Genomic DNA, 25559 nt, shown 5'->3' on the forward strand with positions numbered 1-25559 from the left:
CAGCTCGGTCAAATTCCTACCTTTACATTTTTACTGTGCTTTTCTGCAGAGCACATTACACCGAGTGCACCAGTAGAATAAGCTTTAGCTCCAAGATCCCAACAGGCAATTAAAAGTAAGAAGTGAAGGGGTCGACACCATAGTGCGACCTTAAAAAAATCTTGTAAGAGAGAAGTGCAAGTAAAAGTACATTCAAAGTTATGGCAAGGGGTAGTAGAAAGCATTTTTAAAACGTTGAGTAATTTTTCCAGTTTCAAAAATGGGGATTTGTTGATGAGATAGTTTTAATGTGGTATTGATACTGATTTATTTGAAAGATGCCTTATATGAGTTAGGTTTGTGCAAGCTCAAATAGCAACAGGAATTAAAAAGAACAAGAGTCTCTCAGCTGTAGAGTTGAATTCGCAATGGCAAACAGAGTATTTTGGCTGTACACCGTCATTTCTTTCTTTTAAATGTGTAATGCGCACAGCGAGGGGAGAGAGTACTTAATACACTCTGAGCTGCTGCTGAGGGGGTGTCACCTCATGAGAGAGCTCAAAGAGCACCGAGGCCTCTGCTGTAATTACTACACAATATAAAGGCGGAATGGAAACGCTGTGAGAGCTGATGCTGGCTGGGCTCCTTGAGGCGGACTAGAGCCACAGGAGTATAGACAGTCACCTTCTGACCGCTCATCAACTGAAGTGGCTCTGAAAAATAGGACACCTTTCATGTCAGATTTCTTTCATTGCCTTTTGTTTTGCCTCTTTATTTCACCACGTTTTGTCTGATGGAGCCATTTGTTCCCTTTTTGTCAAGCTTTGTGCCTGTTCAGCTACGCCCCCACGCCACACACACACGCACACAAACAAAACAACACACACACAGATAGGTGCTTTGGGGCACCGTGCCAGGGGTGAGATCCATACCCTCCGTGAGAGTCATTCAGAGGCTAGACAAAGACCCCAATCAGGATTAAATAGACTGAAAAATAAAGTATCCTCCTCCTGCAATGTGAGGAATCATGATTGACTTTGGGGTTACCTGAGGGAGCAGCAGCCTATCTGTTCACTGATAAGTGTTAGGCATTAACTTAAATAAGCAGCGTAATGGGTCTTGCATACAAAGTCAGCACGTAGGGAAAAAAGGAAAAACAACTGCTTAATGAGGTAATTTGGATTAAGACGAAACCAAAATGTTTCCTCTCACTTCACTGGCGATACACTGGGAGCTGCAATTTAAATAATGCTGATCATTGTCAAGATATTGCTCGCCGAAATGCAGACGTCATATGATGAGACGGGTAAATCCCTGGCTGAGGTCAGCTTCAAACACAGCGGCTGGTTCAGAAACACAGCGTTTTAATCTCACGATTCCCCTCTGCTCCATATCGAGGTATAATGCAAGCTAACCCGGGGGTCAGATAATTAAAATGGAAGAGATAAGCTGGCTCTGTCAGGTCCAAAATGTTCCCCGGGTATGTAGAGGTGCAGTTGGACTGACAGGCTAATCCCTCCACCATTAACACCAGTCGTCCTCCCGCCTGACAGACAATAAAATCCGGTGGGCGTGTAGTTTCTGCTGTCCTGAATAGCGCTATTTAAGAGGGATCACACTATCCAACAACCACTTCCTGGTTTTCCGTTTGTCCCGCCAGCTGTTGATAATGGTGACCTCCAGGGAGCACAATATCTCTGTTATATTAAATCACATGAGCACGTGCTTCAGCCTTATTTATGGCTTTCTACGAGCTGTTTGGTGAACAGTTATGTTGTGGTTTTAATCCCTCGGCTGTGATGTGTGTAAGTGAGCATGGGAGAAGATCAGGGAAACAGACTCACATGTTGTACAGGACACACCAGCCACAGTGGGGGTCCCCAGAGCTCAGGCACTCAGCACATGTACCGTACTGCTCACAGGCCTCCACGGGGACCTGGGCCACCTAAACCAGAGGAAGGACAGGGAGGGTTAAAATGTGGAGTAGCACACGTTAAGGAAAATGTATGGACATGATTCCAGCGGCAGCTAAATTGAGTTTACTGCACAGAGAAAAGGAAGCCCGATTTGGTCCTTTTCTTGAGTACATATACAATCTTTATTTTCAAGATAGTTTTTTTTCTCGCATTTTCACTTTCACATAGTTTAGATGCAAACAGGAAGAGAGAGAGAGGGTTTATGACATGATATTATGAACCAGTGTCCCAAAGGGTTAGGGATCCCTGAATAGATCTGGTTAATGGATCTGAATTTAGATTTTGGGGTTTGCAACTTCCAGAATTTAACATGGTTAATTCACCACTGTACAACTACCTTTCTGTCCTGGCATATTCATGCAGTTGTTTTTATATATATATATATATATATATATATATATATATATATATATATATATATATATATATATATATACACACACACACATACAGTATATATAATAAATTGAGACTGAAGTCCTATACTATGGTTTTACCAATCAAAAAAAAGCTCTGGACCAACTGAAAACTTCTTAATTGGCAATTATTTTAACAATCCATTAAGCAATTCAGTCATTTTTCAAGCAAAACTGAATTTTACAGCTATTGTGATGTGAGGTTTTGCTGCTAATCTTTGTCTTATATCATATATTTTAAAAAGACATTTGAAGATGCCACCTAGGGCTTTGGAAATAGGGCTATTTGCTAGTATTTTATAGCCAAGACGATTACTTACCTACTTGGTATTTGTTTAAATATTGTCTGCTGAAGAAGAGTGAGCAGACTCTCTTGTCAATTAGGAGAACAAATCACAGGTGTGATACAGAGGACTCTTTGCCCCACACACAGCATTGTGTAGACGTACAAAAGTCACATTCCACACGCAGCCTTAGTCCATCTTAAAAAATTGCAATAATTATGCAGCTATATCCTGAGAAGAGATAAAATATACATGTATTTCAGAGGACTAACTAGGAAGGCTACTATATACTGTAGCCTATGTGTATATAATCAATTTCATCCAAAATCCAACAAATCCCACACATAATCCAAAGAGAACTACGGTAGATAAAGTAAAACTCACTTTTACTTTGTTTGACCTGCATATATTTAAATAATACTACTGTACAGAGGCCTTCTGATTCAAATGTAAATAATGTTATGTATAAAATGTTAATGCACATGTCATCCTCCTGATTAAAGTTTCCAAATCTTAGTGTGACAATTGTAAAAAAAAAAAAAATGGCTGCCATTGACTGGAAATAAGGTCAATGAAGGCGTGCCACCAAAACATTCTGATGAAATAATAAGCAGTTCTGATGAGGGGAGACCTTTTCATCGTGTTGTCTATTTTGCAATATATGGAAGCCTCATCACAGCTCCCACTGTGGAATATCTCCGAGGAAAACCACTTTGACACCAGTTTGCAACATGCAGCATTGTGGTTCTGCCCACATGAGGAATTTTCAGATTTTTCTTTTTTCTCAGATGTCATAAAGCACATGATGTGACACTGCAACTATTTGAGAAGCATTTTTGCAGCAACATACTTATTTAACTTTTCTTTTAAAAATTCATAAAAGATGTTCTTGCGTTGGTAAAGCATGACGACTTGTAGACTCCTGCAATAGTAATTACACTGTTATCACGCAGTGTAGGTTTATGCTGCTATTTTACACACAAACACACACACACAAACTGACAGACAGGCAGCCATACACTCTTCTACTGCTGCCACTTCCATGCATGAATGTCTGGCAAAGCATAAGCTCTCCATTAGCTGCTGTGAGAGGCACTGCTGTCACACGGCCAGCACCACCCCTGCATACAAAACCAGGTTTGGAGCTGCAACCCGGTTATTTTATACTTTGTTATTATTCAATGTCTGGACGTATGATGCAAGCAATTTCCTGATGTAAGCAATCACAAATGAAGAGTGGATTATGGATTAGAGTGTCTCTGGGGCTCCTGATAGCATAAGTGGGTGCTCTCTCAGGTCTGTGTTGGCAAAATGGATTATCTGCTGCACCCTATGAAAGAACTTTCTCTTTTTTCCCCCAGCAGTTCAGAACCCATTCGGTGCATTCCATTAGCAAAATGATTTTGTAGCGTTGGGAGGGGCTGAGGTTCTAAGTCCATATCTGACGCAGTGGGAATAATCCATGAATTGTTGTGGGCTGGAGCTCGTCCAAACTAACAAAGTTGGTCCGTGGCCGTTAGGCAGCGTGACCTTTACAAGGGGAGAGCTATGGATCTTCTGCTTTCCGCGAAGAATCAAATGTGATGCTCTCGCTGCACATCAGCGTTGATTTGTTTAGTGGAACTGGCCTGAGCAGGAACGCGCTGTGTTGAATCCAAATAAAATCAAAAGACATGACCTCAGGTTTTATGTTCACAAGGTCTAAAAAGCATTGCAGCTCAGCATGTGAATTAGCATCAGCCTGCATTATATTTTTTTCACGTTGGTTTAAGATGATGTTATAGTATTTTGCCTTTATTGGATAGCGGCAGTTCAAGTACAGGTCATAAGCGTCATAAAACATGCAACAAAGGTCCCCGGCCAGAATCAAACTGGGGAATCTCCTGTTATATGGGTCTTAACCACTAGGCAATTTGTAGATCTTAATAAAGCACTAAATATGACAAACTATGGCCTAAAGAATTAGGGTTGAATCAAATCCTCTCTGACAATGGTAGCAGTCCAAATCACATTGACATTTGTGTTAATGCAAATTACTAATAATCCAGCCTTTAAACTGCCTTTAATGAACATCATTTTCCACAAGCCCTGGACCATCACAGGTTAACTGTCCCCAGCGAAAAAGAATGCAGCAAGTCAAGAGACGTCACTAGTCCAGACTTGGCTGTAACAAAATGGCTGTAGACCTTTTTAGACAGCAGAGATTACAGCTATATATATATATATTTTTTTCTATTACATTATATTGAGCTCTGGTGGGTATTATGGACAAAGCAGAAACCAATAGTTACAAGTACCCGCGCTGCTGCAATGGTGAATTTTCAAGTGAGATGGTTTTAGTTATGCTAACGACTTAGTTGTTTGACTTTGTTCAGGTCACTAAGGGTTCAACTTCAAATATCAAGTATGAATAGAATAGAAAATGGATAGTAACCCACAAGAAAGAAAGGTAAATGAAATGCTAAATTGAAAGACTGCATTGAGCCATGGAAACTACTGTCGTGCAGGTGTTTCTTTTAGTGTCCAGCCCAATGACAGTCATCATAACATATCTTATAAATGTAATGATACACGGGAGTTGATCTAGCACACCTGTTCTCCCTCCCAACTTGTCACATACGGATGCTTAGTCAGTGGCCCTACGTGTCAAAAGTGTGACGCTCCACGTACCGCTCTAGTGTCAGTATTCCACGTGCAGGGCTGCCTGTAGTGGCTGTAGTAATTATGACGGGAGTAAAAGTAAGTTAGGTGGCGTAGTATTAGGAGACAAAGTCCATGTAGGGAGGAGGTCGGCGTGGATGAACGGATCAAACAAAAACAGGAGTTTCACCCAGGAGACAGCTGTTTGTGTCCTGTGTGAATCCAAAAGTCAACATATACTTATTTTAACTTGAGTACGTAACTTAACTCACGTAACGTACTTAACTTACACCACATACAGAACATCCTTAACTTATGTACGTAACTTAAGGAACATAACAAACTTACTTATTTTAACCCAAATCATGATCTTTTCCTAAACCTAACCAAATAGTTCAGTTGCCTAATCTTAACCAGGTGTCGAAGTCTATCGGACTACCCAGCACGTTAAAAAAATTACGCTAACGGTGTCCTGACCGAAGTGTCAGTATGTAGTATGTGATGAATTATTGTGGAACGTTTTTTGTTGAAAGTTCATATTGTGGTGATGAGTTTAACTTCACAGTATAATCTACAATAAACTGATCTATCATCTTTCTACAATCGTGGATCACTAAATTAAGCCTTCATTCTCAGTTTATGTCCAATGTATTTTAGATTCCTCCTTAGTCATTCATTATCAGTAGTATTTACTCATCGAGCTTCTGTTTGTCTTGTCTTCTCTGAGATAATTTCTTCAGAAGAAACTGATCATTTAAAGCAAACACAGAAAACCAATGAAATCCCCACGCTCCCGAGAGGTGGAATCTCAGTCTGGCTGATCATGCGTTGTATCATGGCAGAGTTGGATGATCACGTCCACTTTTCCAGCTTTTGGAATTACAAAATCCTTATCTTTTCACAACATCTGGGATTCTCTCACACTAATGCTCATTCTTATTATCTTATCAGTTCGCTATCGCTTAAATACTTTCATCCGGATTTACTTGAACTTTACAAATGCTGTCAGATGAGCGTGCAGGCTTTTAGACCCTTACACTACTGTCATCCTATACATCCCCCGCCTGGTTCTGGCAAATCCATAGCCACGTGATACTAACGGTCATGGGGTTATCTGGTCATATCCAGGATTTTTTTGTTTTGTGGTACTCGCCAAGAAAATATATGATTCTGAATTGTTAGACCCGATTTTATTACTCAGCATTAGAAAAATCAATAAGTAGTTTCCTAAAGAAAGAAAAAGAAAATCACTTTAAAACTCATGAATGAAAGAAAATGTAACCTAAGGCTAATTGTTAACTGCAGAGCACAAGCCATAAAAAAATAACAGATATGTGACATTTTCGAAAGTAATTCTACAATTAGTAGAATTGCAAGCATTACTGACTGTATTATCATGCAGTTACCTAGATCATTTTATAGACAGTAGCTTCAGTCTGAAGCTAATATATCCACACTTGTGCCATGTTACATTAACCTTTTTCACTTTCTCAAAGTCTGTTACAGTAAGTGCACATGCTGTACAGCTGTGATTCCCAACCACGGGTATGTGTACCCATGAGGTATGAGTTGCCAATGGGTGTTTATGGAAATAGTAGCTCATTTTAAAGAATTAGATTTTATTTAGAAATCCAGATGTTTCCGTAAAAATCAACAACAAATAGGATTACAAATTGGTGTGGGGCCGATCTTTAGTAGGCTATATGTATTGTTGCAATACAAGTAAACTACCAGCTACACCTGAACACCATCTGCTAGGATTCAGAGTTCATCAAAATTAGTTAGCAAGTGAGCAGATAAGTTAAAATATAGTTAAAAGTGCAGATAAATGGTTGTAATGTGCATTGTCTGTACATCCAGTTTAAAACCCATTCAAATGAGCGCATTAGGAACATGACGGATGGTGCTTGAGCTCATCTGATAGAGCTGTGGAGTTATGTTGGTTGAAAAAAAGTTGGAAACCACTGCTGTACAGCACTCTTACCTACAGGTGAGAGGGTGGGAGACAGACAGAGAGAGCTAGAGAGAAACAAAGAAGTGGATTGGTGGGATTTCAAGCAATTATTCTACATTTTACAGAGTGGCACTTTGAGCGATTGCCCTGGAAAAAACCCTGCAACAGTTTCCCCTTTTCTCTAAGGTTTAAAGCCTTCAGCCATCATTTCACAGACAGACGAGTGACATTCAGCGCGGTTTTAGGGTGTTTGGATACTGAGCATTTCTATTCTCAGAAATCATCAAACTAAAGGCACACAGTGAGGAAAAAAGATTAACTGCTGTGAAGATTTTTTCTTTTCTTTCATATCAATAATGGTTCCCAAATGCTGTTTTGGTGCGGACACAAGCACAAGTATCCACACACACACACACACACACACACACTGATTCCCTCTTTTCTCTCCTCACTCTTCATCATCATGCTAACCCTGCGTGTTTCACTCGGCAGGAGACAGAGAGGCTCATTGTTATTCCACAAGGGTCGGCTGATCTCAGCCAAATCTGTCTGTGCCTCGCTCCTCATTCCACATCATTCCTGTATTGTTTGGCTCCCAGGAATCAGAAAATCTCTCATCTCTGGGATCTACTAGAAAATGTGGGAAATCTGTGAGTGAAGCCCTCTCCCTGGGGGATTCCGCACCCGAGCCGAGCAAAGATGGAGAGGGAGACGGAAAGAGGAAGGCTTTACTTTGCTCCGAGCACCTTAGGGCTACAAAGCCAAAGCTGTTCTAATATTGAAAGAAAATGCCTGGCCAAGCTGCATTTTAGTTTTTGCTCGGTTATTATGTGTCACCGGAGGCGGAGTGAAGAGAGTAGCTGGCTATCTCCTTGAAGGAAGCATGCGTCTCCTTGAACGACCAGAGCTCATCAATAAGTGATGTTCTGTCTCTTCCAGTCTATCACACAGAAGGCAGAGCTGCCTTGATTTGTTTTAGAAGACAGTACCCAACACAATAGTGTCTCTATTCTGCCTCGCTCTTCAGATGACATCCCTTGTTTTGTAAACTTAATGCTTTTATAGATTTTCGGACTGTTTTTCAAGCTTCCAGAAAATAGTTTTGAAGTTACTTGGAAATAACTGACACAACTGCAATCACCCCAATGCCCTTTGCCTGTCGGTCCTGTGACTCTGGCTCATCACATTCCAGCAGTCAGAAGACAACTGGGAGCAGTGATAGGGGCGCTTTCTTTTTGTTTTTTTGGCCGCACTGACACCTAATCCCATTTCACAGTGCCATGCAGCTGCGCCAAAATAATCACTTGATGGGAGTTGAAAGTGATTACTACTGTTCACTCTTATCTCCAATGAGTGCAGAGAATAACGTCCAACAACAACAACAACAACTGCTCGCCTCTGTGATGCTGGGCCAAGTGAGGAGCAGACGAGAGGGGGGGATACAGCCACACAGAAAAAAAGCCCCTAATGGTTTTTTATGGTGTGTGTGTGTGTGTGTGTGTGTGTGTGTGTGTGTGTGTGTGTGTGTGTGTGTGTGTGTGTGTGTGTGTGTGTGTCATGTACAAAAGATGCATGCACTGTAAGTTGATTCGCATGGATAAGTAATTAGACCAGTGGTCCATCCCCTTACACACAGCCTGCATATTTAACAATCCCTACTGTAGACATGCAGCTTCTGAATGTTTGGGAGTTGCCACATTGAAGTTTGGGGATAAGCCATAATTATCTGGTCGGATTCCAAATAAATGGCATTAATTTATCATTTAACATAAATTAATGTTTTTGATTTTAAACTGTTTTTCTGCTAATTCCTGAGCCGTATACAATAATAAGGCTAACTGTAAAGCTGGTATCTGTGCAAAAAAAAGCCAAACATTTCTTTTTGCAATATCCTGATAAACTGTGGACCGGCTTGCTTTGTGCTTTTGTCGCCTGGCTTTGACGAGGGGGCGGAGAATTCGCATCAGCTGTGTGCTCGGCCATCAAGTGGTATTTCAGACTGGACGTGCTGCGATGATAGCTAAGTTCTCAGTTCACAACGACAAAACACACAGATCACTTTGGTCTTGTCAATGGAACCATTTGGCAACTTTTTAAAAGTAAACTTTCCATTCAGAATCTTATTGGCATCCATTTTGGCGTCTCGCGCTCGCCATCCACTCAAAATGTAAGGTTAGCCTACTACTCTTTGGCCGGCTCGCAAGTCCAAACAAGTGCGTGCAGCGTGCCTGTTGTTTTGTTTCCGGTCTAGCTAGATCCGGTGTGGTGTTGTCGTTTTTCTAACGTTACTAGTTGTTGCAAATGCATGTGAAAAAAGTCCAAAAAGAACGTTAATCTCGCGATACAAAAATGTACGCCGTTAAAATGGGTTTGCGTTAACGCCGTTAATAATGCTGTTAATAACGCTGTTAATAACGCCGTTAATAACGCGTTTAACTGACAGCACTAGTAAATACTATATTTAGTGTTTGCTTGTACAATTTTCAAGTAAAACTACCAGGGCCCTTTGCTGCATGTCATTCCCTCTCTCTCCCCGGCCTTTCCTGTCTGTCTCTCTCGCTATCACAGTAAAAGACAGAATGGCAGAAATGCCTAAATAAAATACACATAAAATACACTACATATACAGTTTCTCGCTCAAGGACGTGTCAGCATAGCGAACGCTCGCTGTCACAGGGGCATGAACTCGGGGGGCTTTCAGCTGAAGGACCGTCTCGCTACTCACTACATCACTCTTCCGCTTAGCGTTTCTACTGACAGCAGCAGCAAAATGAGGGCGTTTCCTCACCTGATTGTCAGACATGACATAGAGAGAGTTCCTGTCCAGGGAGAAGGCCATGTCCCGGAGGATGGGGCTGCTATCCTTCATCACGGTCACTGTCTCGTACAGCACTCCTCCTTCCAGAGGACCGTCCACTCTGATCTGCAGAGACACAGACAAATACAGAGAGTGAATTCTAGCTGCAGGACACTGACTAATAGTTACTGTACTTTTGTAGAGTGGCATCTGTTGTTGACTGTGTATCAATTTAGTATGCCTAGTACGCTTCCTTTTGCATCTGTATGCGAGCTGCCACTTTCCTTTTTGGAGGGAAAATATGAGATCATTAGCATCTTTTCAGTTTGATGACTGAATTTCAATTTTAGCTTTCTTTCTTGCTTCAAATGGTTATAAAACTTTGCTGCAATGCCTAACACTTCAGGTCATTTCAGTACATTGTGAAGCAAAAATGTCTATTCAAGTAATTTTTTCCAGAGTCACCAACATAGTACAAAATGTCCATTTACATTTTTCTCAATAATGACAAATAGACGTATAGTTGTAAATAAACTCTCCTCCAGTATAGCACTCAATTAGCTTAATAACAGAGAAGCCGATAGTGAGCAGTAGCGATATGGAGATAATCAAATATCACGATATTTTTTACCAAATACATGGATGTCGATATTGCAACAATATTGTAGGGTTGACTATTGGTGCTTTCACTAAAATATTTACACAATAAGAGTTTTGATAAATAATCATCAGTAATTTGGAAACAACGACTAAGTGGGTAAAGGCAAATAATAGAACCGCTAGAACAGTCTGGTAAGTTCCGAAAATTAAGCTACGTTCAGACCAAAAATTGGTGCAGGGTTGTGCGGCGGTGGGAATGTCACTTAATAAAGGGTGTGACGTATTGTTGTGTTATTCAACCCCCTAACATAGCACAAGTAGATTTTTTTTTTCACAATTACTGTTTTCCGTCAGAAGGTTTATAGATCTCAACCTTTCCGACACACACACCGAAGGCAGCTTTATTTCACAGGAGAGAGAGAAAGAAATGAGACGAGCGAGACACAGCGAGTACTTTGTTGTTGCAGGAAACATTCAGCTATTGAACAAACTCCAGGCCAGTTCAGTGCTTGTGTTTCATTGTTTACCCTTGTAGTGTTTTAAAAGTTTCTTGTGGCAGCGATAAAGTTAGTGATGTTTCCTGTTTACTGTACGGGATTCTGTCGGTACCCGATCTGTGCTGCCTGCACGATCCGTCATGTGCAAGATGTTCGCGCATGCGCAGATGATAATCCTGTTTTACGAGGATTTACGACACTGCACGATCTGTTCCACGCTTCCGGTCGTAGTTGTAGCGGTCTGCCGTTAGCCTCCACCTAAAAGCTAATTCTAATTATAACAGCTTGATTCAGTCTAAAATATCGTTAACTCAAACTAAACACTGGGAAAAGCAGGCTACAGCTAAATGAAGACTTTACAGTAATAACAATAAAGACAAGTATTGATTAATTGTATTTTAAGTGAGCACAAGTAAAGTAGAATTGACGTAACAGCTGTTATATATTTTAACGGTTATTTTCAGGTTTTATTTTGAGGGTCTTTTAAATTTATTACATGCGGTCTTAGCTAGCGGTTAGCCGAATTAGCTGTTAGCTAAACTAATGTTGACTGCTACAACTACGACCAGAAGTATGGAACAAATCGTGCAGTGTTGTAAATCCTCGTAAAACAGGATTATGATCTGCACATGCGCGAACATCTTGCGCATGACGGATCGTGCAGGCATCACAGATCGTGTACCGACAGATTCTCACACCTCAAAACACACTGTCAAGTCAGATCTCCAGTTATATGATTGGCCACCGCAGCGTGACGTGTGGTTGTGTTTCTCCAAAAGTTGAGGTTTCAACGTTGAGGGCCGACGCAAGCAGTGTGAATGAGGCCTAACAGCCATGACACTGTAGTTGAGATTTGAAACGTGTTCAGTGAGCTTAGCCTTAATTTGACTTTAGAATGACTTTCAAGCAGCAATCTTTTGTAAGCATGGAGAACAGATGCCCAATGGTGAAGGGTTTTCAATTATCTTCTCTCACCTCTGCCTACAAACAAGATGTGCTGTTGCAGTGAAGCAAACAAATAAGCAGGGCTGTCTTTGTAATAAGTGGCTTACTGATGTTGGAGCTGTCGAAAGGCAGCCTCGTGAGGATGTGAAACTGTTTGTAAAGATGTAAAGTGGTGAGTAAGCTGGAAAACCCTTTATTATTGCTGAAATAAACTACCCGTTAGTGTTATACATTTTCATCTGCTTACCAAAAAGACCTCCTTGTTTGTTTGGTTTATATTACGTAACCATGCCCAATGAGCTTTGCACCACAAAAAGACTAGGCAATGCTCCTTACATTTTTTATTTCACAAAAATACCTTGCATCATACAGCAATGATAATTTGACACTCGATATATAAGTCAGAAATGTGAAATGGGGGAGAAAAGTCTGAATTAAGCAGGATAGCTAGAGAAAAACAATCCTTATTAGCTATGCAAACCCAGTTTGAAGCCCTATTTAAATTCCAGGGAGATCATTAACCATGTGATGCAATTACAGTAAAGCTGAATTAATTTCTCAATCGTATTAATTGAAATAAAAGCAAGATAATGAGGAATTGGAGCAGAGAATTGTGGAAGTGTTGCGATACGTCTGCAGTGTGATCATGCTAGTCTTCGCTGCATGCATTCTGACGCATGAACTTAGGCGACCTCGCCACCCAAATCAAATTTGACTGCAGAAGATTTTGAATACGTGCCAGGTCTAGCTCGCACACATGGTGGCAGAGCCTCAGCAGTCGCTCAATGGGGACAGTCAATCAATACAAACTGATTACATGATTGGATCCCCTGGGCACCAAAACTTCATCAATCAATCACGCCTCCACCTTCCTGGCAGCTGTGCCTCTCCAACCGTCAGCTCCACCCCCCAAAAATGAAGAAAGGAGAGAGAGAAAGTGTGTGTGTGTGTGTGTGTGTGTGTGTGTGTGTGCACACAAACTTGGGGGTACAGGGAGGATGGGGAATCATCTTTCACATACAACAACACTAAAGTAATGAGCACAATAGTGACAAGATATGGTCTGTTGATTCTGGATCATAAGAAGAGACTGTCTCTCCCACTAGTTATTTCCTCGACACTGTGCACACACCACACTATGCTTTGAAACAGTTATTTCATAGACAGATTTATTTTTTATAATAGAAATTTTAGGGCTAAGCTTCTTTCTCTCTCGCTCATTGTCTGGTTTCTTTTTCTTGCCCTGTCTTCTCTTGCTCCTATTCTTCCTCCACCTCCTCCTTATCCTATTCCTCCTCTCCCGTAACACTATCCCACGCAGTAATGGAGCCAGTTTACATTATTGTTTCCCACACTCTTCATTCTATATAAATAGCATAGAAAGCAGAGCATGTAAGCATTGCTGTGGTGAAACAATGTTAAAATAAAATAGAACAATCGTCTAGAGACGGAGAGATACTGAGCCATGTGTGTTTTCAGTTGGGGATGATGAGGCTGACTAAGGGCCATGGGTGCAGGGATAAGCTCAGACAAATACTGACCCATCATGACCGATCCGTGGTGTTTGATTTCAGTGGATTTGAAAGTGTTTTTTTATCATTTAAAACAGGGCTGGCCAGGCAGAAGCCCTCTGGGAGTACAACAGGTCCTCAATCTCTCCTTAAACCCCACAGCTCTATAATGGGAGTAAGGCAAGTTTAATTGGTTTTATAATGAGCCTGCTTGTAGGAAATGACACACAAGGTTGCACACACACGCATTCCCACCTACACACACACACACACACACAAGCATGAAAACAAAGACCCATACACTTGCATGCAAACAGACTGCAAACTGACTCTTTTGTTGGTTGCCCTCATTAGATTTGTAGTTGTAAATTATGTACATGATTACTTGTTTGATCAATACACTATCATGGATTATTGCATATCAGGAACATACACCCAATATGCAACAATCCATATAGAGCCAAATTAGGCCCCATCTTCACTTCTTCACGCATAATTAGGCCCCCAGGAAGTGCATTTAGCCCTGCAGCAAATGTTTGCAGGATTGCAACGGGAAAATAAACCTACGGCACCAAAAGCATTTTCCACATTGTAAAAAGTGACATCTGTAAAACTGCCAGGACACCTCAAACGGCAAACAGGGTCAGTCTTTTTATTCTGAATTTTTAATCCATGGACTTTTTATATTTGACCAACTTCCCTCTAGCTGGGAAAAGCGATTTAAAAACCTGTGACATCACCACGGCCGAGCGGGAACTTGCGGGCGGGGCCAGCAGGAGAAACACGACTGCGCATATTCAGTGGGCCGCATATCACAGACACTTAGAAACTTTTTTGGCGTATGTGTTAGGTAAGCAACTCCATTGGACTGAATAGGTGCCATATTGGGATCCAGTTTATATAATACATCCATGGTATACATAAACAGATAAAAACACATTGTTGAATCCTGTTTGGGAATGACAAGACTAAAAACAAGACTAAAATTACATCATCTTTACAGTCTTTCACTCACGCCGCTCCCTCACCTACAGATATTTTAGGGATTATACTGGTCAGGGGTCAGATATACGCTACAACAGCTCAGTGCCCCTTCTGTATGATCGTATGTGTTCAAATTAGCTGCCATTGACCCTGTGCATGGGTGTTTCCACAAAGCTCTTACAGTTCAACATCTAGCTAGAATGCGACAATTGGATTTCAATCCACCTTGAATGCTTCTTGATTGCATTTGTACCTAGCTATTACATATCAAAAGAGCTATCTGATCCTACTTAAATGAATGAAGTGACTAAGTGTAAATGAGGTCTTATTTTTGTAGTTAGGACACTTTGTTGAAAGTCAATATGAACCACTACATATTTCCCAAAAACCCAAGTAAACCTCGTTTTTAAATTCAAGCAGATTCCTCTTGTGTGGTCCATGTCATGTAACAGAAGAACTTAACTGATTTGCCATTAATACCACATGTTCATATGACCTCAGCGAGCTCCTCATTTCAATTTATCTTCCCAGCTTCTCACAGCTGACGAGGATATATATATTTAACCCATGGATAATATTTAAACCAATAACAGCATTGTCTTCCTGCTGCTGAAATACCATTGCAGAACCTGCAATGGAATATAAACAACCCAGATTAGCATGGTTTCCACAAACAGATATGCAACCTGAGCACATGTGCTCTTAACGAAAACAGCCTCCCTTTCTCGTAGCTGGGTTTGCATCTTAAATGCTCGGCTGCGCTCTCATCCTGTGAGAGCCAAAGAAAACAAAACAAAAAAACCCAGACTTCTTAGATGTCACTTGGCTTGAGTCGGGTTGGCTCCGTTGTAAAGCTGCCAGACCTTGCATGAGCAATACACTCACCCAAATGTCTCTCCAGTGAGTATTTACATATGGGGTTGATTTTGAGATTCATTTCAGGCTATGATTTTATTCATGCTGAGAGGAAGTATACATGGAAATGTCCCCAAACCCCTGCTTTTCCGCTGCAGATTGAGAAACATTGTAAAACAGATGATTACTATGTTTATGTGGTAACGGCTGTCCAATCTAAAAAAGTGTGTCCATATGTGGCCAGCCGGTCTGTGCCCTCCACATTCACCCAGCTAACCTAAACATATGGATGATGACCCAGGAGGCATGGAGCACTCTGTTAAACCAATCATTCCCAATCTGCCACTCTGACAAGGTTTCATCTGTCCCCGAAGACCGCTCTGACCGACTTGAACCAAACACAAAGAGGTCGGTTCATTTATTCAACAACAAACTTGTCTTCTTCAGTCTTTGCATGGGATTTTGCTGGAAACCAGTGATTCATCCTGTATGCAAACATCGGAATTACAGTAAAGTATTGTGTTTTGCATAAAAAAAACACCAAAAGTAAATAAGTCACAATTGGGCAGGAAACCACACACATCTTCCATAACACTGGGTAAGGGGCACAGAATGAAAATACGTGCACGACCAGATATAAAATAAATGTACACAGACTGTGAGCACGACCTATTTTGGCAACAGCTTGACTCAATATTGTGACACGGGGCATGCAGCGACATAAGGGCCAGACAACTGGCCACCTTTTTAAGGTTGAGTGGCTGTGCATATGGTCCGATGGAGGATGACAGCCGAGGAGAGCGGGCATTGATTAGCCCATATACCCATCACGGCTCTGTGAATGCTAATGAGACGAAGCTAAGGATAGAGCTGAGCTGATGCGGCTGATGAAAACAAAGAGCGTTCAGGGGAGGAGGGGTCACTGAGGTGGAGATGTGTATTACAGGACAGAACTAATCATTCAGCCATCACATTAACTAACAGTACAGTCACAAAGCCAAGTGTATTGATCATAGCCACTAGATACGCTGTATGTCGGTAAGTGCCCATAACTTAACGCGATTACCAACTGGGTCGGAAGAGAGGTCATGGCGTGTCACGTGTGTGTGTGTGTTCATGCATGTGTGTTTTTGAGGGTTATTGTTAAAAGCCTTCCAGCTGCAGCAGCCAACATTTTCAGTTTGCTCTAACCTACAGCTGCATGGCGGGCTTCCAAGTCCTTATACTACAATTTCTACAACTTAACCACATTCTCCTCTGTCTCTGCATGTTCACTTCTTTTCTCTCTCCTTGAGGACATGGTTTCCTGTTCTCTGTTTCCTGTCCTCCTCCGCACGCCCCCCTGTCCCTCCAATCATTCCCATTGTTTGTCGGGTTCCCATGGCCCACCAACAAAAGCAGTGGGAGGGGGACAGTGGAACCATTAACGGCACCCGTATGGTCTTCATTTTGCTGACCGCAATGCAGTCACAGTCCTCTTGTGTGTATGTGATTGAGCAGGAGGAAGAAAAGAAAGAGAGGAAAGTGAGGACAAAAACTGTTTGAGAAAGAGATGGAGCTGCTAAATAAAACTGCAGTCAGAAAAAGCAGAGACATGAACACCTTTCTATCTTTCTGTGTTGTCACAAAATTGCCTCCCTTAATACCATTCACTATTTCAGCTGCACTGAGACATCTAATGGCGATCCGCTCTGAAGACTTTCACCCTCAGGTCCAGTTCTCTTCATGCAGTTATGAAAATTCTATTCAGCTGGTGCCCCTCCCCTCCTCTGAAACTCCATTCTTATGCTTTCAATCACCAAATCTCCACTTTCTGACCCCCCCCCCTCTTAGAAATCGTGACTTTGAAAAGTCCAATTCGTTTCCCCACCCGGTCAACTCTCAAGAAGCCATAATGAATCCACTATTTGCGCATGAGAGTATTTAACTAAAGCTTTATTTGTTGTGAGCTTGACATTTCCAACCATTTCTAGGGAAATACCGCTGCTGAGTAGCTGAAGCCACTGAGGTAATGTGCTGGTCGGTTTTTATTTTGTTCAGCAACACTGCAACCCCTTCATATTGCAGCGTGTGCATCCTTCACAGTTATATTTACCAGCACTGAGCTAATTCTCTTACAGTGATTGATCAGTAAAGGCATCAGTGGCTCACTCAAAAGCAGTGTTGAGGCAGCTGCAGGGATCAAATTTGTGATGCTTCAGTTAAAGGACCGTTTCTCCACCAGACCTCCCTCCCTCCCCAGCATGTGGAGAGTGAGATGGAATCTTTAAATGGTTTAATCATATGATAAAATATTACTGCAGTTGCTTTGTGGCAGGTAAGACATCACTGATTTCCCTCTGAAATGGAATGCACTCTAAATATTAGTAAAAACTCTGAACTCTGAACTCTTGATACTGAGTTGCACAATCCTCGTCCTAGCACTCACTATGTCAGGGAAGCATCCGGTTGCACTGTGTATGCCATTGTAGTCCTTCTGAGTATTACGGCGCTCTGCTGAAACTATTCCTCCGAAAATCAATTCCACTCAACACCTGTTATGTGTTTGAGGCTGCCACAGGGTAAGCAAAAGTATGTCATTCTACAGTGTGTTTGCTGCTCACTTATACTGTACTTGCTAGGATTCAGGAGCATGGAGACATAATTCTGCTGTCCTTCCTAAGTGGAAAAGTGAAATGGAGTACGGTACCTGGTTTGTAGTCTTTTAGATTTTAGAAGCGAATAATACCAACCATTTATTTACAAATCAAACTACAATGCTACTCAAACCACATTTTGAGTCTCTTTACCGATTTGAGTTGTTTTGTTCAGTTCAGTCAGTAGTTACTGTCACTTGTCAGTAGTCACTGACTGTGATTCACTGTTTGTTTTTTTCTCAAATAAGTGATCACTTCATGTGCAGTTCAGTAGTGATGTCAGTCTCTTTCTGGTTCAAGTTTTTTTCTTTCTGGGCATAGATATGCACCGTTTATGCGATTATTGCTCAGCAGCCACCTGTCTGCTACAGAATTATTGCATCATGATTGTTTATCTTGCTTTTGCAGTCATTTAGTAACCCAAAAGGTAATACATTAGCTGAGCTGTTAGGTACATACAGTGGCTAAGCTCTAATGCTAAAAGCTACTGATTTGGTTGGTGAAAATGGCATCAAAGATGTGTTTGTACATGTACCAAATTCCCCTCTACTCTCTCCACCTGACCAAGCTTCTTTCAATATGTGTTCATGTTTATTAAAACGTTATGTATCTCAGGCTCTGCCTTCTGGTTTGTGAGCTCCGGCACAGTCTTTGTCACACTTGCTCAGAATTTGTTGTTTGTCACACCACCAAACTCATTATTGTTGCAATAAATGGTTAAAACCTTGATGTGACTGCTAACGAGGGGAAATTGTGCCATCGGCGCCAATGAAAGTTGCATCTACCAACACCTCCTGCCTTGAGACTGGAATAGATTTAAATAAGGATCAGTGAGATAATGGCTTTTACCTGGATTCACCTCATTAGCGTGCATGCATACAAAGTGTAAAAGCCCCTTTTGTAATCAGCCCAGAGCTACCTACAGAGTTAGGGTGGTCATATTACTCAGCTAAAATCAACGACCTAAGGCAACAAAACTGTGACAGGTGATGATAGAAATATCCTGTTCTATATCTGGACTAGGAGTAGCCTTATCGAGAGACGTTGATGGACTCATCCATATGGTGCATGGAGCCTGGATGGTGAGACTGTTGTTTATCCCTGTGACCTTTCACCCCAGCTACACCCTTCCTGTGGCAGGCTTGACCTTTGCAATGGCCCTGCTACTGGAATGATCCGTTGATGGCATTTATTGTCATGCCCCATTTCCACTCAGCCTGTCCATTTGGGGGTGATGGAATAGGATTCGAGAGGTGACCCTGGTGCTCCTAGAGGCTCCTGGGAGTCTGAATCATGGCTGCTCGTTCTCTCAGTGTAATGACAAACTCTGGCCTTTAGACACTATGCACTTAGAGCAGTAATGACGGATTCCTTATGCTCCTAACCCAACCTTTCTGCTCAATTCCTGAACACATACAAAGCATACATTTTGCTCTGTTTTTTATTGATCTAACTTCTCTTTCTTCCATATTTAGGAAGGAATCCCTCTTTCTTTTTCTAACTGAAAATCTAAGTCTTTTTACCTCTGTCTTTATTGTTTCTCTCTACCTTTGCCATTTTTCTGTCTTTGTCTCACACTGTCTGTCCCAGATTCTTCTCTTTCTCTGTCTGTCAGGCTATCTTGTCTTTTTTCCCCGATGGCTCATCCAATGAAAGAGCTGCAGTGATGCTATCACTGCTAGTCTGGACCCGTGTTTGTGTGTGTGTGTGTGTGTGTGTGTGTCAGACAGATTGCTCCTCATAAGACTGAGGCCCCTAGGCTAATGTCACAACAGTCCTCTCACACATTTCCTCAGTCAGCTGCATGCCTGTACGACTGTGCAGTAAGCAGAGCCAGCGGTGCTACCAAGTCAATCCAGTCAGATCAAAGAATGAGCCTTATAGGAACTTGATTATGAGATATCATTACAGTATGCATTTGAAATCAAACATGATGGACAATGAGTTAAATCAACTTCATGAGCCCCTCAGAAAGAGGTCATTGAATGTCTATGGGCCTTAAGGGATCCTACATGTATAGCTGTGAAATAAATCACTATGGTGGATGATGCATTCCTATAGATGCCTGTTTTCTGTACATTTTCTGTATGTGGCATCACATCTATAGCGTTCTTTTGTTTGCTTGCTTTGCTTTGTTTGCCTACCTTATTGTGTTAAAGTTGTTGTTCAGTGAGTTTCAAACGTACATCGATACATCATAGTTAGGCATGCCAAGGAGCATTAAGGGGTCAGTATGCTGTAAAGTGCTTGTCAGAGTGCCAAACAGCATCTGAAACCCCCCTTACACCTTTCTGATTTTTGTAACTGTATGAAACCGACAATCATGTCCACTTCACTCAGTCAATGACCAGGTGTGCAGAGTTGAGAAATTAGACCTGAAATCTTTAGTCGATTGACAAAAAGAAATTGCAACTATTTTGATAATGAGATCATTGTTTCAGTCATTTCTCCAAGCAAATATGCCACACATTCTCGGATTGTATCGTCTTAAATAAGAAGAAAATAGCAAAATAATGCATTTTTGTCATTTTCATTGATTTATTATTTTCTAACCCCATTTTTTAAGCCAGAATGAATAATCAATGATTGATTAATTTTATTAAGAAAAAATGGCAGATTAATCCGAAATCAGTAGCCCTAAAAGGGTCAAAAATTAAGCTTCTCTCTCAAACTCTCTTTTTTTCATTCATCACTCAACTTCTTAGTTTAACACCATGAATGCACCTGATGATGCAAGCACGGAAGAACAGCAGAAACCTAATACTAAAGGAATACTAAAGTTACACTTAAAAGGATCAGACTGGCAATATTTTTTATTATTATTTTTTTTTTTATTGTTAAATCCAATGAAAAGACCAAAACCAACAACGCTTTAGTCAACCTCTTAAAGGAACACTCCGACTTATTGGGAGTTTAGCTTATTCACCGTAACCCCCAGAGTTAGACAAGTCGACACATACCCTTCTCATCTCCGTGCGTGCTGTAAAGCTGTCTGACAGCTCCAGGGGCATCAGCCCATCACAGAACAGGCAGGTGAATGGTTCCAGTAATCCTACTGCTCCAAATAAGTGACAAAATAACACCAACATGTTCCTATTCACATGTTGTGATTTGTAGAGTCACAGCGTGTACAAAAAACAACGTAACATGAGACACAGCCATCTTCTAACCGTAAACAAACCGGGAACTATATTCTCAGGTGGAAGAAAATAGTACTTGGGCGGAGTGATATGCTCACAGCAAGCCTGCCTGAGAGTATAGTTCCCAGTTTGTTTACGGATAGAAGATGGCTGTGTCTCATGTTACATTGTTTTTTGTACACGCTGTGACTCTACAAATCACAACATGTAAATAGGAACATGTTGGCGTTATTTTGTCACTTTCGTCACAATTCGGAGCAGTAGGCTAGTTGGAACCGGTTACCTGCAGGATCTGTGCTGGGCTAAGCTAATGCTGGAGCCGTCAGACAGCGTTACAGCACGCACGGAGATGAGAAGGGTATGTATCGACTTGTCTAACTCTGGGGGTTACGGTGAATGAGCTAAATTCCCAATAAGTCGGTGTGTTCCTTTTATGCTTTCAGGTCCTCCCTGTGTGTGGCACTTAGCCTCTTTTGTCCTGCTAACTTTGAAAACATGTCACAAGTATAGGCTATATTTTCATTTTTTTAAAGCCTAAAGCTAAGTAATTTCCTTAAACAGCTGAGCACTATCCTTTTTAGCGAATGCTACTCAAATGGGAATAAAAGGTGCACTTGTTGCGGTTTATTTTCAGCTGCAGATTTGGTGTGTTCGTGAGTATTTATGGCAGCAGAACAGTGTATATATGGGCTGACTCAAAATAAACTACAGTGCCCATATTTATCATAATACAAAAACATGTCACCAAGTGCAGCACTGTGGCTTAAGGATGTGTTTTTTAATAGTATTTTTTGAACAACAATGGAGGTCTGTGGCACAGAGGAATAAGATATATCATGGTTAAGGCTACACAAGCAGTATTAATAGTATACATTTATGTTGTTTGTCTTTTTATTGGATTTATTGACAATAAGAAAAAATTTAGAATATCACCAGGCCTTTGAGACCTTGAAGAAAGGAACAAGAAATTCACAGAACTTTAGCTACTGCTCACTGCTGCAGGTGTGTGCTTGGTGCTGTCTGTCGCCGTGAAGCAGCTCAGGGTGGGTGTGCTGTCCTACTATAGACTGTGTGTGCTACTGGGTAAACTGCTAACGATAGTCTGTTGCCACACAGAGTGCTCTTCGGCTCGGGGGTGGGGGGGGGCTGCTGTGCTACCATTGTGTGCTACTTGCTTAGTATATGTGCTAGTGAACTAACACAGCTGCAACAAGAGTCAGTCGATGCCAGCGGCTCTTTCTTCCGCTCAGTGCCCCCAGTGTCTAAAGAGCAGAGAATACTGCTTATTGTTTCATGATTTAGGAACCTCATTTTATATACTTGGGCAATTTTTGTGCTCCTTCACAGACAGACTCAGAACACATTTATTTTTGCTTTACCAGGACATTACAATAATAGGAAAACTAATGTTACGCTTTGAAACAAGGAAAACTCAAATTAGCGTTGTTAGACAAGTAAATTAATTGAAATTCATTGTATTTTCTTGTTTTCTTGTGCCTTATAAATTGAAGGATTTAGTGGAGTGATTTGAACCTGCCTACAAGATACAGAGAACACTTACAAATCTAATGGTGTTTTATTAACATGTAAAAATCCATGTCAAGCACAGAAAGATAATGTGAAGTGGACCTTTAAGTATTTTGTAATGCTAAACGCTATTCAAACCAAAATCCACCAGGACATGTGTTAAACAAGAGGCACTAGAGCTGCATAATTTCCTGTTACTAAAACAACTAATACAAAGGGATCGAAGGAACAGGCATGTGCTTCAGTTGTGGCTTAAGTTGTCACAGGTGGAAATTTACATTGGTTTGTCCTCGGCCCAAAGGCTGCAGATGTAGTGCTGCATGATTACTGCACCTTTGTTCAGCTGCATAATGTCCCACATAATCACCATGATATACAGTATTAATAACAACCAGTTATGCTAATTAGGCCATTAATTGATCATATTATTACACTAATTAGTGTTAATGGATTTAAGATCATTATTACATAAATCATACCTGAAAACTCAGAAGGGCTGAAAAAAGGTGACACATTCCTCCCCCCCAACTGTTTCAGTTGCCTCTGGCTCTAACGTCCATTTTCAGAGCATCAGAGAGAAGCGCAGGCATTTAAGTGGCACCTAAATAAGGCACCGAAATCCGCGTTGCTATTCGGTCCGGTAGATAACGGTCGTTAACGGTGCCGTATTAGCACCGGGTCTTGGACCCCCCCCCCCAAATAAAAACTCTTTGGATCTACACAATTCACGTGGTTGACATTTTCCCATTCAAAACGGCTAGTTTGCAGGTATGATAAATGCACCACAGTGGTGAGACGCAAAAACACCTGTGAGTGATGAATCTCAGTGGTGTATTCTCATGGTCGACTGACAAATGATGTAATATGAAGTTTGGTGGAAGAAACCTTTATTGTGATGTAACTAAAGGGACATTATACCAATTTTAAGTTAATTAGTCATGGTGAGTGCAACACAGCCTGTGAAAATGTTTTTTTTCTTGTCTTTGTTAAGTCTGAGAAAGTGATGATGTCACAATGATGTCATCAGGGTTATCTTGACTTTGGCATTGGCCCTTCAAATTCTTAACAGCAAGCCTGCGTTACAAACTGTGGGCATGGAGTTAGACATGAGCATTTAGGAGACAGGGAAGGTCTAACCAAAAGCTCTGCGCTGCATTATGGGAAATGTAGGTTCCAGTGTGTTCCCCAAACTTTATGGAACTGTCATACTAAATTGCTGGAGTAGTATTTTAAACTTTGAATTATTAAGTTGTGTTGTCAGTCTCTCAGAATCATCAGTTTGCATTCAAATTGTTTTATATGCTCATGTCTCATCAGGTCAAGGATTTAGGGGAGTGACTTCAAATGTTATTTTGTTAGATTTTTCCCAAATCACCCAGTCACACAGCCATCCTGCTGAATTCGGACATTTTATCTATCATAGAAATGTGTCCTTTTAAGTGTTGTTATTTCTGTGCTTGGACTTGATGCTGGAGATTGATGCTACTTGTACAGTTTCATCAATCTTACCCACCCATTTTGCCATTTTTTTCTGGCTACTTTCCATTATCTAGCCAGCTTTGTAAGAACATGACTTTCCCATTCTTAACCTCGCCCACTAAGCTCTGAGGAGTTGATTGTTTTGCCAACCATTGGAAATAGCCATGAATGGGCACGACATCAGACCTATTTGAATCGCTGCACAAACCTGAGATGCCAATAGGTCATCAATAGCAGCCTCGAGAAATCGTTGTTGTGTTTTGAGTAAATAAGTGATGTTATTAGTCATCAAGAGGATCTGGTTACCTCTCTTGAGCATTTCGCTTTAAACAACCAGACAATCCCTCAGTATGCTCTCACCTTCTTCAGCCGTCCACTCCTGGTCCCCAGGAAGATCACACTGTGTCCATTGTAGACGTAGGAGGTGACAGAGGTCAGCCTGTCCCTGCTCTCAGTGTACACCGTCCGACCCGACACCAGCTGGGAACCCCCGAGGGGCTGGTTTATATCCAGGCCACAGAAGTGATCATCAATGGGAACAGGCTGTGTGGAGAGAGGTAGGGATGGACAGATGGGTGTTGGGGTGAAGATGAAGAAGGCATTAAGAATATGAAGGCAGAGAAGTGTTATTTGAGAAGGTGTGGGGAAGAAAACAGGAGAAAATGTGAAAGGAGGGAGGGATTGAAAAGGGAAGCGAGTGAGAGGAAGGAGGAGTGGGGATGACACATGTAAGGAGGGGAGGTGGAGGTTACGAGAGAGAGAGGGAAGAGCGTAAGTGGGAGCCAGAAAAATGACTGAGATTACTGTAGACACATACGAATACAAGACGAGAACACAAGCTGACCTGAGGCAAGCCTAACATGCATTAAGTGCACAATATTCAGGGTTAAAAACGGTTACTTCAAAAGGGTTCGGGCTGCCGCCTTTATCAGCAAGCTTTGGAGCGGCCAAATTTGCGGAGCAGACTAATTGCTGATGGCAAACACGAGAAACTCTGTGTATTTTGCGCCCGTTTCTGTGATTTTTAGATCACTTGATCTGACATCACACAAACACACAGCACAAGATATGTCAGGTTTAAGCATCAAAGAGAGCCGCATGCTTTGCAGTCCTGTTACATCTTTTTGTACTAACATGCAAACCTTTGCTAATTGCCTGTCGCTCAGTGTATGAATACCTTTTTTAGGGCAGCTAATTTCTTATTTCACATCCTCGTCTTCTAACGCATATTAGTTCTTACTGTTGTTTTTCTTTCATCAAGCAAAGTGCCTCAGCTTTACTGATCGTGATTAGTGAAATAAGCTCAGTGTAAACAAAAACTTCTTATCTCACCACATAT

The 25559-nt window shown here is 41.4% G+C and overlaps 1 protein-coding gene across 2 annotated transcripts in view; it reads right to left on the reverse strand.

Moving 5' to 3' along the window:
* The window catches only part of LOC120557738 (plexin-A2-like), an 83731-nt gene that overhangs the window by 44537 nt on the left and 13635 nt on the right, over positions 1-25559 (reverse strand). Inside the window, exons 3-5 of one of the 2 annotated variants that reach the window (XM_039798322.1) lie at positions 24581-24763; positions 10038-10172; positions 1824-1924 (exon numbers count right to left, since the gene is read on the reverse strand). In XM_039798322.1, the coding sequence (XP_039654256.1) occupies positions 1824-1924; positions 10038-10172; positions 24581-24763 (419 nt within the window). Of the gene's footprint in view, positions 1-1823; positions 1925-10037; positions 10173-16010; positions 16914-24580; positions 24764-25559 lie in introns of those variants that run through there. The other variant, XM_039798323.1, reaches the window with a different exon arrangement.

The sequence above is a fragment of the Perca fluviatilis genome, chromosome 4 (genome assembly GCF_010015445.1).
Source record: "Perca fluviatilis chromosome 4, GENO_Pfluv_1.0, whole genome shotgun sequence".
In the NCBI taxonomy this organism is placed as follows: domain Eukaryota; kingdom Metazoa; phylum Chordata; class Actinopteri; order Perciformes; family Percidae; genus Perca; species Perca fluviatilis.